This window comes from Hyperolius riggenbachi, chromosome 10, assembly GCF_040937935.1.
Source record: "Hyperolius riggenbachi isolate aHypRig1 chromosome 10, aHypRig1.pri, whole genome shotgun sequence".
In the NCBI taxonomy this organism is placed as follows: Eukaryota; Metazoa; Chordata; class Amphibia; order Anura; family Hyperoliidae; genus Hyperolius; species Hyperolius riggenbachi.
This window is the reverse complement of record NC_090655.1, coordinates 209,229,805-209,248,287: the sequence shown is the minus strand read 5'-3', so window position 1 is coordinate 209,248,287 and position 18,483 is coordinate 209,229,805. Positions and strand designations below refer to the sequence as shown.

Below are 18,483 nucleotides of genomic sequence, written 5' to 3'. Positions count from 1 at the left end.
TTACGGTCTAACGACCTTTGTGACGCCTTCAGTGTGCAGCCTCATTTTTCCTTTTGGGTGTTTGTACTGCGTTATCCAGGGAAGGCAACCTGGAAGAGGCTACCTACCACTGGCTAATCCTGACTCCCAGTAGCAGGAGGGGTCTGCTCCCGTGAAACCTTAAGTAGAGTGACCATATTTTTGTGGGTCCAACCTGGGACGGGGGGGGGGGGGGGGGGGGGCGTGGGGGGGGGCGGCGCGCACAGCGCGCCGCGGCGAAAAGTGGGAAGGAGTGAGGAGCACGCAGCGGCGAAGACTGGGGGAGGGGGGCTGCGGCGCGCCGCGCCGAAAAAATGGGCGTGGCCATGACATTGTATGGGCGGAGCTAACGTAATGATGTAACAGCGAGGCATAAGAAAGCAGTGTTTACGCCATGATGTGGACAAACGAGACTTTGTATCATGGGTGTGCAGAAACTGTGTGATGCTAATAGTATACCGTAACCACAAAGCAGCAAACATAGCCATCTATGACCATTAAATAATAAATGCAGTAACAGTTACCCCGGACACCAGAAAATAAACGCAATAGGCAACATGTCAGTATAAAATAAATGCAATGCGGGCAAACATGTCAGTACAAAATAAACGCAATGCGGGCAACATGTCAGTACAAAATAAACGCACTGCGGGCAAACATTTCACCAGAAAAGAAACGCACTGCGGCCAAACATTTCACCAGAAAAGAAACGCAATGCGGGCAAACATTTCGCCAGAAAAGAAACGCACTGCGGGCAAACATTTCGCCAGAAAAGAAACGCACTGCGGGCAAACATTTCACCAGAAAAGAAACGCACTGCGGCCAAACATTTCACCAGAAAAGAAACGCAATGCGGGCAAACATTTCGCCAGAAAAGAAACGCACTGCGGGCAAACATTTCGCCAGAAAAGAAACGCAATGCGGGCAAACATTTCGCCAGAAAAGAAACGCACTGCGGGCAAACATTTCACCAGAAAAGAAACGCACTGCGGCCAAACATTTCACCAGAAAACAAACGCAATGCGGCAAACATTTCGCCAGAAAAGAAACGCACTGCTGGCAAACATTTCGCCAGAAAAGAAACAATGCGGGCAAACATTTCACCTGGAAAAGAAACAATGCGGGCAAACATTTCACCTGGAAAAGAAACAATGCGGGCAAACATTTCACCTGGAAAAGAAACAATGCGGGCAAACATTTCACCTGGAAAAGAAACAATGCGGGCAAACATTTCACCTGGAAAAGAAACAATGCGGGCAAACATTTCACCTGGAAAAGAAAGCATTTACTCACCTGGCAGAAGTGTCCGGCCTCTGGCGCGCTGCTCCGTCCCGGGACCGTCTTCCTCCTCCTGCTCTGGTCTCCCGCACTGACAGGGCTACGGCAAGATGGCGCCCGAAGCCCTGTACTAGTGACACAAATAGGTCTCCAGTACAGGGCTTCGGCAGCCATCTTGCCGTAGCCCTGCTCGCCTGCCGGTGTCGGAAACAGACACCGGAAGAGGAGGCTGGAGCGGGGCTGCGGGCAATGAACTGGCACGGCGTCTATAGACACCGCTGCCAGTTCATTGAGGAGAGAGTGGCCAGAGTCCCGAGGCCGGGACGTCCCGCTGCTGAAAGCGGGACGTTTCCCGGGACCTCATGCAGCCTGGGACAGCGGACCCCGAATCCGGGACGTGTCCCGGGCAATCCGGGACGTCTGGTCACTCTACCTTAAGGCGCATACAGGCGTCTAACAAGGGCACACCATGCACACGACCAACCGCAGGCATGACCTGTATGTCCACAAGTCTAGACGGCTAAACGCCCAACTCATTTACATACTGCGCACGCAAGAGGAATGACTGATGACACATTCAAAATAAGTACAAGTCGTTCAAACGACACAATATCAGACCAATACCAGTTGCCTGGCAGCTAGATGTAGCGAACGGTTCCAGGCGAACTATGGGGGTTCGCGTTCGCCTGGACCAAGCGACCTTTTGCGGAAGTTCGATTCGCCCCATAATGCACTATGAGGGTCAACTTTGACCCTCTGCATCACAGTCAGCAGGCACATTGTAGCCATTCAGGTTACACTAAGCCCTGGAGCCCCACCCCTATTATATAAGGCAGGTTTGCCGGCCATTACACTCACTCGTGTGCCTACAAGAGACAGACTAGAGACAGCTGCTGACAAATAAAAATGACAGCGCTCACAGGCTGCAACTGGCTTATAAACCATCAAGGGGCGTGTACAGACCCCCAAGGGCTAAATACACGCCTTGAATCCAAATCAGATGCAAAATTATGCAAATTTAAATGCTAATTTATGTGCTAGTCCCTAATCTAAAATTTGAATGCAGATTGGATGCAGGCTACCACAAGTATACTTAGAACATTTTTCCCCCCTTTTTTTCTCTAGAGACAGCTGCTGCAGACTTGTTCTCCTAGGGAAAGATTAGTTAGGCTCTTGGTCTTGGCTTGCTCCTGGCTGATGGTTATAGCTAAAATAGCACCCCTCAACAGCTCTTTTGAGAGATAATGTTTTCCAGATGTGTTTTTTTTTGTGTGTGTGTGTTGCTCACTGACATTATACAGCCCTATCTGTTGCAGCTGGACCTTGGTAATTGTTATTACTGTGCCAGCCAGGCCCTGCCTAACTATCTATACTGGGACACCTACCTATGCCTTCCTAACTACTGGGGCACCTACTTACCTATACAGGGACACCTACCTACCTACCTATACTAGGGGACCTACCTATGCCTACCTACCTATACTGGGTCTCCTACCTTTGCCTAGCTAACTACTGGGACACCTACCTATGCCTACCTACCTATACTGGGTCTCCTACCTATGCCTAGATAACTTCTGGGTCTCCTACCTATGTCTAGCTAACTACTGAGGAACCTACCTATGCCTACCTACCTATACTGGGACTCCTACCTATGCCTAGCTAACTACTGGGACACCTACCTATGCCTACCTACCTATACTGGGTCTCCTACCTATGCCTAGCTAACTACTGGGACACCTACCTATGCCTACCTATACTGGGACTCCTACCTATGCCTAGCTAACTACTGGGACACCTACCTATGCCTACCTACATACAAGAAGATAATAAGGTCGTTGCTTCATTGTGGACAGACCAAATTTGATCAGCTGGACAGTCACTGTTGTTCTATCATTGAGCTACCACAGCCCGGCGACCATATGGGCTTGAAAACCGCCACGACCTACACTCTCGCCACGGTGCGCACCAGTCCAGCACGGCCGTCACTAAGCAAACAGCTGTTTGCGGTGCGTTACTCAGTGAGTTTGGTGTGTCAGTGTGAAGCAGTACTCTAATTACACTCCCTGATTGATGTATACACATGCAAGATGTTTGAAAGCACTTTAGGCCTGCAATTTAGCATTCAATGTCATTTCTGCCCTTAAAACGCTGCTTTGCGTCACATCAAGATTTTTCCCCGGGACTTTGGGCATGTATCCCACTCCGCCATGCCCCCTCCAGGTGTTAGACCCCTTGAAACATGTTTTCCATCACTTTTGTGGCCAGCATAAATTTTTCTATTTTTCAAAGTTCGCATCCTCATTGAAGTCTATTGCGGTTCGCGAACTTTTTCGCGAACCGAACCTTCCGCGAAGGTTCGCGAACCGAAAATCGGAGGTTCGCGACATCTCTACTGGCAGCCCTGCTGGTCTATTTGGCTGCAGTGGTGTCTGAATCACGCCAGAAACAAGCATGCAGCTAATCTTGTCAGATCTGACAATAATGTCAGAAACACCTGATCTGCATATGCTTGTTCAGGGTCTATGGCTAAAAGTATTAGAGGCAGAGGATCAGGAGCATAGCCAGGCAACTGGAATTGTTTGAAAGGAAATAAATATGGCAGCCTCTATATCCTCCCTCTTGTTACAGTTGCTTGGCATCAAGAAACACTTTCCTTGGGCAACAATATATAGGGAGGTGGAGGGATGATGAATGGTGCATAACAGAATGGCCAGGCTTCCCATGGGTGGGCGATGAGAACAGACGATCGGTGCTGCTTGAGCGTCAGGGTTCGTTAAAGATCTATCATGCCAGATCCTTAACCAGTGTTGGCCGGGGTGCGCCAACGAAATAACCTACCCGTCGAATCTTCCTACATCCAGTGACAAACGCATAGCAGGAGGGTTAAGTGTTAGGGAAGGGGATAGTAAAGTCTATGGCAGGGGTCTCAAACTCGCGGCCCGCGGGCCATTTGCGGCCCTCGATACAATATTTTGTGGCCCTCGCCGGCAAAAGCTTCTTTATAGTTCGCTTCAGTGCTCCCAAGTAATCCGCCGCATCCCCGCCACTAAACGAGGGCTGCAGAGCCCCCAAATCGCCCGGGGGGCAATCCGCCGGCATTTCCTGGAAGGGGCAGAGCTTTCAGCTTCAGCTCTGCCCCTCCTGACGTCAATCGCGGCGCATCGCCGCCTCTGCCCGCCCCTCTCACTCTTCCTTCACAGAGAGGGGCTGGGAGAGGCGGCGATGCGGCAGGGACACGGCGGATTACTTGTATGTGGAGCACAGAAGCGAACTGTAAGGTAAAATAGACGAAATAGTTCGCTTCAGTGTGAATTTGATTTTGAAATAAAAATCAATGCAAGGGATTTGGGGGGCGGGGGGGGGGGGGGGCGGTGCGGGATTTTGTGAAATCCCTTATGCAGCCCAGCCTCATCCTGACTTTGCCTCCTGCCTGCGGCCCCCAGGTAAATTGAGTTTGAGACCCCTGTATGGGAAATAGGTTAGCTCGGTGAAGAAACGAACTTTAGCAGAATCAGTCTCTATTTGCCACTTTGGCTAACCTTTATCTGTATGTATGTACTACTGTACATTCAGCTGATGGTGGAAGTTGGGCTGTTACCAATCAACTTCCTAACACTCCAAACACAACAGTGAATAGCACCACAATATAATAATAATATAAAAACGTGATGTTGTTGCAGGTCTTGTTTATCTGGACATTACTTTAAATCTATAATACTGTATAATGTATAAATGCTTTATTACTCAGCAGCTACTTCCCGACACCACCTATTATCGCTCCATTCCTGTCTGTCAGTGCTCAGAGTGCTGTAGTGTGTAAATCCTTTTCCGGTCTGTGCGTTCCACAGCTGCTCAGCCACATCTTGGTTTCCATGGTGACGCACAGTTACATACAGCCTGAAAAAAAACTGTAAAGAAGGACAAATTAAAAATTCAAACATATATACAAGTGAAGGATTTCCTTTGTTTAAAAAACAAACAAACAAACGGAATAAATCTGATCATCTCTCGTGCAGTTGTCCTCCATAGAGGGTGGTCGGCAGCCATTTTGTTGTAGCCTTGAGTAGGCTAGGAAAGAGCTTTCATTGTTCAAGTAACTTCCTGGTGCCCTGTTGGAGTGCTGAAGAGCGAGTTTGATGCCCGTTAGGCACAGCTTTGGAGGTAATAATGGCTTAGATTATGATTGGATAAAGGGAGAGAGAGAAGGGAGTGAAATAATGGGGAGGGGGGTGTTATATTCCTGAATCACCTCTGATCTTTATCAATACTATATAATATTGAATTAAATGGGAAGCAATTTTGAAGTGACGGAGAAAATCTGTGAAAAGTGTGTTGGTGCTTTAGCTCCAGGTTATAAACTCATGGTATGAGCACCAATGAGGTTACATGGGGTAGGTTCAGGGGTTATATGAACCTACAAGAAAAAAATCTGAGACAAATTTATTGAAGAAGGATTTCAGGTTCTGTCACCTGAAATTCTACACCTAAGAAATAGGTGTAGAATGATGCAGTCTACTGTGCTGTGTTTTATAAAGCCTGCTGTTACAGTGTCCACCATACCTTATTATAGGTAGCATGTTATTTCATTTCTCCCCCCTAAAAATGGCACTAGACTATAATGGTCATATGACTATGGTAGGGATTAGATTATGAGCTCCTCTGAGGCACAGTTAGTGACATGACTATGTATTCTGGAAGATGTCAGCAAGCGCTATATAAATACTTAGATAATAACAATATGAATTCGCCATAGTCTAGAACAGACATGTTGCTGACACACAGAATGTGTAGGGTTGCCAGGTCGGCTGATGGAGAAAACCGGACAGGGGGTGGAGTTAGGGGTGGAGTTAGGGGCGGAGTCAGAAGCGCACTTTTATGTAGAGTGGGGCTAAGCAATGGGCTTTTTTTAAAAAATTTTTTATAGTATTTATATCGCACTGACATCTTCTGCAGCACATTACAGAGTACATAGCCATGTCACTAACTGTCCTCACCAGTAGTACTGGTCCAGTGCACATAAGAGACAGTTTTTCACCAGTAACTGCACATAAGAGACAGCTTTTCACCAGTAAATGCACATTATAAGAGACACCTTTTCGCCAGTAAATGCACATAATAAGAGACAGCTTTTCCCCAGTAAATGCACAAGAGACAGCTTTTCACCAGTAAATGCACATAATAAGACACAGCTTTTCACCAGTAAATGCACATAATAAGAGACAGCTTTTCACCAGTAAATGCACAAAAGAGACAGCTTTTCACCACTAAATGCACATAATGACAAACAGCCAGTGTTCCCAGTATATGTAGCCAGGGATATATGTGCCCAGTATATGTAGCCAGGGGGTATATATGTCCCAGTATATGTAGGCAGGGGTGTAAATGTCCCAGTATATGTAGCCAGGGGGTATATGTGCCCAGAATAGGTAGCCAGGGGGTATATGTGCCCAGAATAGGTAGCCAGGAGCTATATGTGCCCAGAATAGGTAGCCAGGAGCTATATGTGCCCAGAATAGGTAGCCAGGGGCTATATGTGCCCAGAATAGGTAGCCAGGGGCTATATGTGCCCAGAATAGGTAGCCAGGGGCTATATGTGCCCAGAATAGGTAGCCAGGGGCTATATGTGCCCAGAATAGGTAGCCAGGGGCTATATGTGCCCAGAATAGGTAGCCAGGGGCTATATGTGCCCAGAATAGGTAGCCAGGGGCTATATGTGCCCAGAATAGGTAGCCAGGGGCTATATGTGCCCAGAATAGGTAGCCAGGGGCTATATGTGCCCAGAATAGGTAGCCAGGGGCTATATGTGCCCAGAATAGGTAGCCAGGGGCTATATGTGCCCAGAATAGGTAGCCAGGGGCTATATGTGCCCAGAATAGGTAGCCAGGGGCTATATGTGCCCGGAATAGGTAGCCAGGGGCTATATGGGCCCGGAATAGGTAGCCAGGGGGTATATGTGCCCGGAATAGGTGGCCAGGGGCTATATGTGCCCGGAATAGGTAGCCAGGGGCTATATGTGCCCAGAATAGGTAGCCAGGGGCTATATGTGCCCAGAATAGGTAGCCAGGGGCTATATGTGCCCAGAATAGGTAGCCAGGGGCTATATGTGCCAAGAGAATAGGTAGCCAGGGGCTATATGTGCCAAGAGAATAGGTAGCCAGGGGCTATATGTGCCCAGAGAATAGGTAGCCAGGGGCTATTTGTGCCCAGAATAGGTAGCCAGGGGGTATATGTGCCCGGAATAGGTAGCCAGGGGCTATATGTGCCCAGAATAGGTAGCCAGGTGCCCCCCGCCCCCCCCCCCGCAGGAGGAGAACAGTGCAGAGAGAGAGCTGGGAGCAGCGGTGGAGAAGGGGGGCAATCTCCCCCCCCTTGCCTTCCCTTACCTTAGGGTGCTGTCTCTCTCCCCTGCTGTCTCCTCCATCATGTGCAGCAGGCTGGCGGGTGGCGGGCGGAACTTACCTCTGTCGCAGGCACCGGAAGTTCGGGTCCCGCAGCCGCTGAGAGAGATTTGACTCAAAAAAGATCCGGATCAAAGATCCGAAACATTCATGAGCCGGACAACACTATTCAGACTGATAGTGTTGTCCGGCTCATGAATGATTCGGATCTTTGATCCGGATCTTTTTTGAGTCAAATCTCTCTCAGCGGCTGCGGGACCCGAACTTCCGGCGCTGGAGCGACACAGAGGTAAGTTCCGCCCGCAGCCACCCGCCAGCTTGCACTTCATATTGGAGGAGACAGCGGGGGAGAGAGAGCACCCTAAGGTGAGGGAAGGGGGGGGGGGAGATTGCCCCCCTTCTCCACCGCTGCTCCCAGCTCTCTCTCTGCTGCGCTGTTCTCCTCCTGCGCTGCGGGGGGCGCTAAAACCGGACAACTTAATTGTCCGGTTTAGCATGTTTTTTTACACCGGACACAGGGGCCAAAAACCGGACTGTCCGGTGTAAAACCGGACACCTGGCAACCCCCGTTCACACCAAGGCGCGTTGGTATCCGTTTTGGAAGAACGCGTACGGAGTTCATAAACGCATAGAAAAGGATACCAATGATTAGTATTGCACATGTTCACATCAGTGCGTTCTAGACGCACGCGTATGGAAATCCGCATACCTGCATGCAGATCTGTGCGTTGCGCAGAGAAACGCACTCAAACGGACCTCAATGCAAGTCAATGGATCCGTATAAAAACGCATGGTGTTGCGGTTTTTGGTACGCGTATTCAGCTGCGGTTCCCAGAATGCAATTGAGTTTCCTCTCTAGTCGCACTTCCTTTTCCAAAATGGCGACGAGAAAGAAGAGGGGAGGGCGCGGCAAAGCTACTGCTAAAAAAAGCAGTGTGGAGGTCCCGGAGAAAGCTTTCTCCACAGAGGACCTCATTGTGAGGGTACAGATGTACCCTGAGCTTTATGATAAGGGTCACAGTCGTTATAAAGATCTCATTCATGCGAGGGCAGTGTGGATGGAAATAGCAGAGCATTTCTATGCTGAACATTGGTACAGCTATTCCGATTTGCAGAGAGAAGTAATTAGTAAGTATATCTTGTTTTCTTTTGTTGGTATTATGACATGGTGAAATTTTTATTGTATTCTCTGGGAAGCTGCTTCCATGTGCTATTAAAGGTACACAGCTGGCAGATAAGTTGTGGGGTGGGGGTAATATGCAGAAATGTTTCTACATGTTGATTGTGGGGTCATTTGCTGTCCTTTATTAAATAGTGCATTGTGTGTGAAGCTGATGCCACATGCCTGTTTTGTGTGCGTTGATTGCTCAACAAGAGAATAGGAAAAGTTGCTTCAGATTGCAGCATTGGTGGGGATGGGTAATGGATTGGTTTGTAGAGTAATCAATATATGCATTGTGAGAGAATATCCAGCAACATTGGTGTATGCTCTGTGTAGTTTGAGGCCGTATTTTGTTTGTAATTGTTTTACATACCAATGGTCTGGAGTGCATCTGTAGCAGTATTCCAATTTCCGTTGTACATTGCAATATATTAGTAGTACATTCAGTGGCGGACATACGGCCGTGCAGGCCGTGCGCTGCATGAGGGCCCCTGAAGTTCCGTTGCTTCAGGGGTCCGTTAAGTATTTTGTTTGTATATTTTATTTTTATTTTTTTTTCCCCTGGGGGCCCCGACTCCTATCCTCCCTCCCTCCCTTCCTCACTTCGGGGGGCCCCCTCCCGGTATGCGCGACGGGAGACTGCAAATACAGGAAGTCTCCGGGGCTCCAGGCAGGCGCTAGAGGCTCAGCGGCCGTTTGTTCTCCGATGTCTCCAACTCTATATACTGCTCGCTACTAAACCAGGAAGTAGCGAGCAGTATATAGAGTTGGAGACATATCGGAGACCAAGCGGCTGAGCCTCTAGCGCCTATCTGGAGACCCGCCACGCATACTGGGAGGGGCCCCCCGAGGTGAGGAAGGGGGGGGGAGGATAGGAGTCGGGCCCCCCACCCGGATAGCTACCTACCCACCCGGCTACCTACCCACCCACCCACCATGCTTACTACCTACCTACCCACCCGACTACCTAACCACCCACCAGGCTTCCTACCACCCACCCACCCGACTACCTAACCACCCACCCGGCTACCTACCCACCCACCAGGCTACCTATCCACCCAACCACCCATGGGAGCTGCGCGTCGGATGGAGGCTGGGACAGGAGGTCTGCTGCTGCAGGTGAGTAAATGTTTCATTGTTTTTATTTCTATTAGCAGGTGTATGTTCTGGTCCGGTCTGCAACATGATTGCACGTATTTTCTAGGCATATCTGCCGACATGATTGCATGTTTTTTATGGGCATATCTGTCGACTTGATTGCACGTTTTTTCTTGAGAAAACCTGCACAATTATGTGAATTTTCTGGGGAAAGGGTGACCAAAACTTGGGCCGACTGTCTTTGCGTTGCACTTTTCAAGGGAACCTGAGGTGAGAATAATCTTGAGGCTGCCATATTTCTCTCCTTTTAAGCAATACCAGTTGCCTGGCTGCCGTGATGGTCCTCTGCCTCTTATTCTTTCAAACATAGACCCTGAACAAGCATGCAGCAGGTCAGGGGTTTCTGACAATATTGTCAGAACAGAGAAGATTAGTTGCATGCTTGTTGCTGGTGTAATTCAGTTTATTACTGCAGCCAAATAGATCAGCAGGGCCACCAGGCAACTAGTGTTGTTTAAAAAGAAATAAACCCTCACCCCGGGTTTGCATTAAATTACAGTTAGCTCTGCCCTCATTCGGTCATTCGCACGCCCTTGTTTTTGCATCGCATGTTCCATCCACACCTCTTTTTTTGCCTCGTCGCACTGTGTGTGCCGCAGGTTATAGCAACACCCATTTTTTGGACGGGGCCCACAATTGCAATTTTGCACAGGGGCCCACTGTTGTCTGTGTCCCCCACTGAGTACATTACCTTTTCCAGTGTTGTGTTTGATTATGCTGCCTGTTAATTTGCGCTACCCAGCATGCGCAGTAGGAGACTGTGTGTCCACAGTTCCTATGTACTTATGCTACTGGTGGTACAATAGTAAATCTCTCCTCTTCCTCACAGCATACACTCTCCAAATTTTCATGCTAGGTAGTGACCACCCCACCATCACACATACCTGTGTTTCAAATTGCTGCTGCAGAGTCACGCTGGCTCAGGAGATACATTACACAAACCTATGTGGGGAAACAGTGTGGCTGGGGGGCTGCAGTTTTGCATATAGGTCTTTTGGTGATCATCTCCCTAACCTGAAAAATAGAGGAGTGTATGATGTATCGAAGTGGAGATGTAGTATAATACCACCAGCATCGCCATTAACGTCCGAATGACCATGCTTGCTAGTATGCAAACAAATGTTTTTATGTGAATTAATTATTGTTAGCGATTGTAGTTGTATTGATCAAAATTTCATTTTTTCCCCCTCGTAGTGCTGGAAGTGAAAACACGTTGGAGGTCTGTAAAAGACGCATACATTAAAGATCTAAAGATTGAGGTGGAGGAGTCCAGAAGTGGGTCCGGTGCATCACGGCGGAATCCATACAAATTCAAAAAGAACCTAGAATTTCTGCGAAACTGTGTGGAATTACGACCGTAAGTATAACGTTGCTTTACGAACTTTGCCATATATGTATGTGAAGGTGGCCTCTGCCCCCCTCCCTCTTAACCCCTCCCCCAAGAAACCCAGTGATTTAGCCGGTTTAAGTCTCCCGATTGCTGCATTCTCTCCTCCGCTTCATCTTTATGAAAAAGGGCATGGCACGCATCCATGCAGTATAGGGCTTCTTCCAGCCCCATAAGCATGGATCGCTCCCACGCCACCATATTCCGCTTCCTCTATCGTCGGTACCGGGTCTCGTCACTTCCGACGGACGCGGCCAATTCTCCGCCGCACAGGGGCTCCCTCTATACCCCTAAACATGCGGTTGCGCAATAGACAGCCACATGCGTACTTGTATGGAGGGAGCCCCCTGTGAGGTGGAGAATTGGCCACGTCCGCTGGACGACTGGTCAAGTGACGGCCATAACGGGACCCGGTACCGACGGATCCATGCAGCAGAGGAAGGCGGCGTGGTAGCGATCCGTGCGTATGGGGATGGAGGTAGACCCAGGTATGTTTAAAATCTTCTTACTGGGGCCTATGGTTCCCTTAAATAAATGATCACCTCCCTCCTAAATAAGTAGGTAGCTGACCATTCCCTTTCTTGTTAGTGACATCTGCTTCCCATCAGTCCTTCATGCTGTGTCGCTGTAGGGCATGGCCTATCTGGCCTTGTTGTAAATTTAGCCCTGTATGATCAAAACCACTGCAAATCCTGAGATGTACATTAATAAAATTGTTTTAAAGAATTCAATCAGTGGAACACATGATGATACGTAATAACAAGTTGGGCAATAGTGTTCAGTTGCAAACTTTGAAGCAGATGTGTTCCAGACCTTGCAGCATTAAATAATTATTTTACTATTTTAATTCCAGGACTGAAGACAACATTTGTGTGGATCTTGATTCGGATGAAGACAATTCTAATATAGACCCAGCCGATGCTCCAGCCGATGCTTCTGTGTTATCCCAAAGCCCTTCTGATTCTCAAACACAACCAGTGAGTGTGGACGCTCATTCCTCTGCTACCAATGCAGCACCTGCTGCAAGTAAAAGTAGCTCAAGTGTACATTTGATGAAAAAGACCAAAAAAAACGATAATGAACAACTGTTCACTTCCTTAAAAACTGTGATGAGTGCTATGGAAAGGGAGAAAAATGCAGCATACACACTAGCAATGAGCCTGATACCGATGATTGAGGCTGTTCCTCAACAAAACATGTTCAGATTGCGTCATGCTCTCACAGATGCCATACAAAGTTGTGTTTCTGTAGAAACTCAACAGGATCAAAGCCATACATCCACCCAGGCTTCGGTTAGAACCCCACCTCCAGTGCATAATCAACCTGTAGCCATAGATTATGGAAATTATAGGTATACTCAACATTGTATGACAACTACAGCAGTACAAGGTGATAGTACAATGAGGCCTACCTCTCCCTATAATTCACATTTGAGTTACACAGGGCAGGCACATACTCAACAGGAATTTCGCCCACCCAATGAGTGTCAAAATGCTCCATATATGCGACCCACACCGCATAACTATTCTACTCAGTACATGCTACCAGTTGGTGGTGGAGAAGTTGCACAAAATTGGGGACAAACAATTTCCAAAGAAGCTGTTGAAATGGGTGGTCAGGGACAAAGCACACTCAGTCACATTGCATCGTCTCTCACTGAGTCCTTATATTTGACCGACATTTAGACATTAGGATGGTGTACTTGATAACTACGTTATGTTTTGTAAAAACTGTTTCTTGTTTTTATTAAGAATGCATACAAGTGTTTAACATTACATTGTGTGTTGCTTTCAAAGCTTCCTGTATTAAAGAAGAACTGTAACGACAAAACGTCCCCTGAGGGGTACTCACCTCGGGTGGGGGAAGCCTCCGGATCATAATGAGGCTTCCCATGCCGTCCTCCGTCCCCCAGGGGTCTCGCTGCAGCCCTCCGTGCAGCCGTGACGTCAATATTTACCTTCCCGGCTCCTGCGCAGGCGCTCTGACGGCTGTCGGCTCTGAAATAGGCGGAAATACTTGATCGCCGTCGGGTCTGCTGTACTGTTTCCGGCACCTGCGCAGTAGAGCGGACCCGACGGAGATCGGGTATTTCCGTCTATTTCCGTACCGAAAGCAGCCACAGCGCCCCCGCTGGAGCCAGCAAAGGTAAATATTGCATCTGCAGTCGGGTCTGTCGCCGGCTGTTCGTAGGGCTGCAGCGAGACCCCCGTGGGACAGAGGACGGCGTGGGAAGCCTCATTAGGATCCGGAGGCTTCCCCCACCCGAGGTGAGTACCCCCCAGGGGAGGTTTTTGATGTTACAGAGTCTCTTTAAGAGAAAAGTGAAGATTGAGTACACACATTGATACTTGCCTGCTCTCTCTCTACCTCTTCCCCATGTATGGAATTGCTAAAGTCGAAGCCATCAAAGCGCAGTTCTCTGTATTCTCCCAGTACTGGCACCTTGAATGTGTGTGTAAAGTCTGTACAAAGGTACCGCTCCCGTCATTATTTGAAACGTGACTTCACATGACATCGGGACGTTGACCTCTGCACTGATGGACGCAGGGCATTTTGAGTACCGCAAAAAAGATGATGCTCTCTAAGTCAGTGATGGCTTCCACTTCAACAAATACACAGTGGGGGGGGGGGGGGGTTGATTAGAGACCTGAGACCCTTGCACGTGGTGGTGAATGGAAGGCTTAATTGGCCTACTACACACAAATTAATCGTTTAGCATAAATTTTCATTCACATGTACTACTTTTCTAAATTTTACACACAAACATGTGGTACTCATGCTACACATAGTACTCTGTGCAAAAGGCAACATGTAGCAACATGCATGCACAACTAGTACTGTAATACCCAGTACTGTTTCATGGACCCTCAGCCGAAGTAATTGCTAATGTTTAGCTAATAATTTAGTGTTTTATTGTTTTTTGAACATTTAGAAAAATAGAAAAGCACTTTATTTTCTTTACTTTCGCACATGATTACAAATCATTACAATACTGAATGATATTTGGTTTTGTTTGTTCAGTGGTTGTGGTAAGATTTATTTTTAAGCACTTATTAATGTCTCAAATACACCAGAACCCCACTATCTGCTCAATATGTAGGTGCCTACGTTCAGGTGGTTACACACATCAGATAATACATTTTTGAAAATTAAAAATCACAGTGCAATGTTACACTGTCCCATGTAGTACGAGAGCACATACCTACATATTGTATTGTAAGGAGCTGAAGTATTCATCCGATAAAAATCGCTGTCAGATGATGCACATAAAGACGTTGTACATATACAACACTTCACTATCTTCGCAAAGTCTGTTCCTGCAAATGATTTTTTCCTGATACATGCGATTGTAGTGTAAGATATCTGCCAATCCTCATACACACCTTCTTTCATAAACATTCACCTGCAGATTTGAAGATCCATCCTGCTGGATGTGAACTTCAGATGATTGTTCATTAAACAATGTGTCTATGAGATGGGCAGAGATCATACACTAAGCATGCCTTCTGAACGAACTGATCTTTAGCAGGAGTACTTCTTAAGGAGATACAGATGTGTTCATTGTGTACAGCATTTTTTGTGAACAGCATCCTGTGAAATTTTTTTCTAAAATGAGTTTCTCAGCTCCATACAATACACTATGTACAGTATGTGCTCTCATAGTACATGGAAGGGGATGCAATTGTCCTACGATATTTCAATTTCCCAAAAATTATATCTGATGTGTATACACAACGTTACAATGGTTGATTATTGATTATTGACACGTCAAGCAGACAGTCAGTTATATGGTTCATTACTACCCAGGCCCGGCCCTAGACTTTTTGCCGCCTGTGGCAATCTTCAACTAAATCGCCGCCCCCGCCCCCCCCCCCCCCCCCCGTGGGGGTGGGGGGGCCACCCGAGCTGGAGGGGATAGCGGGCAGGAAGGGGATATTGGGCTGGCTGCAGCTATGTGTAAGAGTCAACGGGCGGGGATCAGTCACCTCTTCCTCGTTCCAGGCCAGCCTGCGCTCCACTGACGTCACTTCCTTCTGTGGCGCAGGAAGTGACGTCAGTGGAGCACACGTTGGAATGAGGAAGAGGTGAGTGATCCCGCCTGTTGCCTCTTTTACACATAGCTGCAGCCAGCACGGAAGTTTTTAAAGCTGGAGGGGAGCGGAGGACGGGGGACCCAGGCGAGGGAGGGGGGGGGTCCGACCCCCCTCCCCGCCGATAGGCCCAATACCCCCTTCCTGCCCGCTATCCCCTCAAGCTCGGGCGCCCCCCACACCCACGGACGGGCAGGTGCTGCCCCCCCAGAAGTGCCGCCTGAGGCAAAAGTTTCACCCCGCCTCATGGGCGGGCCGGCCCTGTTACTACCGTTACAACTACTTTACCAGCAAAGGTTATTTACATTTGCATGCAAATATGCATTTAAAGTCAACACCAATTTAGGTTGGTACAAATTATTAGAGAAATACTGTATTAAGTAAGTAGCTGTGATACTGTTTGCAACACCCAACTGTTTCAATTGTATGTTATGTTTTTGGACAATTCCGAAAAAACTATCTTGAAGTTTTGTTTTTGGAACAAGTTCTGTCTAGAAAGACAATTGTTGTAACTTTTATAAAGTACACCATTTTTTGGTTTTACAAATATTCTGTCCTGTTGTTTAGGACGTACTTTTGCATGACAATAAAAGTTCGGTTGAACTATTTTGATTGTATTTTTTAATACAACATTGGCCTCGATTCATAAAGCATTCCCGCATTCGGAAATGCAAAAAAACGCTCACTTTACCGACCACACACCAAAATATGCATTCATAAAGGCTTTTTCCGCATGAAAAGCCGACATTTGCGAGCAGAGTGATCAATCACCGCCTTGCGCGGTGATTATCACAGCAACAGTAACAAATGTCAATTCATAAAGATTAGAGGTAGCGGTATGCGGACGGGTATTACCGCTACCTCTGATGTGGCGAGAAGCGTGCGGAATCCATTGCAGTGAATGGGACAGACCTCCCAAGCAGCTGCAGAGAGAACACCGCACGGAGGGATTCCGCCTGCTTCCCCTGTTTCCGCACGTCTCCCGACAGCCTAACGCCTGCCTACAGCGGAGTATCTCCGCACGTATATCACAAGTAGCTAAATTTTTATGAATTACCACCCTGAAGGCGGAAATACCGACAGCGGTGTTTCCCCGCTCGACTTTCCCCGCTCGCAGGCAGTTTTATGAATCGAGGCCATTATGTTAGAGATAAGAATGCACTGCTTACCAATGTTCACTACAGTGAACAAAAATAGGCCACATACTATTGTACATATGTGTTTGGCTAACAGTACCTTACACTCATTTTGTGTCTTGGGTGTAAAAAGGTAAGTATGTACTACCTGATGTACAGTATTTTAGAAGTAGACATGAAGGATTTGGCAGTGTGTGTGGTGGACTGCATACAATAACGTAAGGGAGGAATGTAATTACCTCAGTAGAGGTAACATGGAAAAATGGTAAGTGTGCAACACATATTTCGGTAGTTAAAATTATTACCTTATAGGCCATCAATCACATACAACAATTAAATGCTCTGAGGGGTGTTCGCTGCACACAGAACTTAGGTATCTGCAGTGAGGTGGGTTTACTGAACACAAAACGTAGGTATATGATTTATAGGTGGAAACAAAACAATGGTCTTCTAACGTCTATTTTAACCACTTGAGGACCCACCCTTTACCCCCCCTTAAGGACCAGCGCTGGTTTGAGTGATCTGTGCTGGGTGGGCTCTGCAGCCCCCAGCACAGATCAGGGTCCAGGCAGGGAGATCAGATTGCCCCCCTTTTTTCCCCCCTATGGGGATGATGTGCTGGGGGGGTCTGATCTCTCCTGCCTGCTGTGGGTGGCGGGGGGGGCACCTCAAAGCCCCCCTCCGCGGCGAAATCCTCCCCCTCCCTCTCCTACCTGGCCCCCTCCTGGAGATCCGGCTGCACAGGACGCTATCCGTCCTGTGCAGCCAGTGACAGGCTGTCTCCTGTCACATGGCGGCGATCCCCGGCCGCTGATTGGCCGGGGATCGCCGATCTGCCTTACGGCGCTGCTGCGCAGCAGCGCCGTACAAATGTAAACAAAGCGGATTATTTCCACTTGTGTTTACATCTAGCCTGCGAGCCGCCATCGGCGGCCCGCAGGCTATTCACGGAGCCCCCCGCCGTGATTTGACAGGAAGCAGCCGCTCGTACGAGCGGCTGCTTCCTGATTAATTAGGCTGCAGCTGGCGACGCAGTACTGCGTCGCTGGTCCTGCAGCTGCCACTTTGCCGACGCACGTTATGAGTGTGCGGTCGGCAAGTGGTTAAGTGAGTCATACAGGCATATTTTTTGATATAAAGTACAATAAAAGTAAAAAAAAAAAATCTATGTTAAAAAAAACAGACCAAGTTTTCTGATACGGAGTATTTTTAGTGACAAAAATGAAACCGAGACACAATCTCAAGATAAACACCTTAAAATACAACTCCCCAGTGACACAGATTACGTAAACATCAATATCTGTAAAATCCTATCACATAACAAAACAATTCACAGAGAAGACATGAAGGGCCAGGTATAGTAATTTAGTAATAGTGCCAATAAGTATTTAATTACTTGCACTCAAATAAAGCATGCTCAGCAAGGCAAATTTTCATGACTTATACCAATCTCTCCATAGATTTATTATGACCGAAAAAAGATAATCTGCAAGGCTATCTCGCATTTGTATCGCATCATTGTTTGGTCTTGGAGCAGCACGATGAGCTGACAAATTTATTGGGGTGTCCGATTCATCTAGATTCACACCCTCCTTCTCTCTGACATAGTTGTGCAAGATGCACGCTGCTTTTATCACACACACAGCATTTTTTGGCGCCATGTGCAATGATGTTTGGAAAATACGCCATTTCGCTGCTAGAATTCCAAAAGTACATTCAACCATTCTGCGTGCTCTGCTTAGGCGAGTGTTGAATGTTGCTTTCTTTCCATTCATAGCTCGACTTGAATATGGCCGCATTATGTACGTAGATAGGCCAAAGGCTTCATCCCCAACAAAAAAAAATGGGTAACTTG

At 47.7% G+C, this 18,483-nt stretch overlaps 2 protein-coding genes and 1 long non-coding RNA gene across 3 annotated transcripts in view; 2 read left to right on the top strand and 1 right to left on the bottom strand.

Moving 5' to 3' along the window:
* Window positions 1-4,967: 4,967 nt before the first annotated feature.
* On the bottom strand, window positions 4,968-7,741 carry LOC137534322 (uncharacterized). Its single transcript, XR_011024355.1, has 2 exons — window positions 7,680-7,741; window positions 4,968-5,204 (listed from the first exon to the last, which is right to left on the bottom strand). It is a non-coding gene; the product is annotated as an uncharacterized lncRNA (long non-coding RNA).
* LOC137534321 (gastrula zinc finger protein XlCGF17.1-like) overlaps window positions 5,160-18,483 on the top strand; it is a 35,175-nt gene continuing 21,851 nt past the window's right edge. Inside the window, exon 1 of the mRNA XM_068255767.1 lies at window positions 5,160-5,457. The gene's annotated coding sequence lies outside the window, so the exon portion shown is untranslated. The remainder of the gene's footprint in view (window positions 5,458-18,483) is intronic.
* Window positions 8,041-13,149, top strand: LOC137534320 (uncharacterized). Its single transcript, XM_068255766.1, has 3 exons — window positions 8,041-8,822; window positions 11,209-11,371; window positions 12,255-13,149. Exons 1-3 carry the CDS (start codon window positions 8,408-8,410, stop codon window positions 13,084-13,086), a joined length of 1,410 nt encoding a protein of 469 aa, XP_068111867.1. The 5' UTR covers window positions 8,041-8,407; the 3' UTR covers window positions 13,087-13,149.

What these genes read in the sequence shown, in the direction of transcription:
- LOC137534320 (XM_068255766.1), top strand. Translation starts at nt 8,408, where the DNA reads ATGCAGATCTGTGCGTTGCGCAGAGAAACGCACTCAAACGGACCTCAA. An exon ending in TTTGCAGAGAGAAGTAATTA is followed by an intron (nt 8,823 to 11,208) that starts GTAAGTATATCT and finishes TCCCCCTCGTAG; the next exon opens with TGCTGGAAGTGAAAACACGT. An exon ending in AACTGTGTGGAATTACGACC is followed by an intron (nt 11,372 to 12,254) that starts GTAAGTATAACG and finishes TTTTAATTCCAG; the next exon opens with GACTGAAGACAACATTTGTG.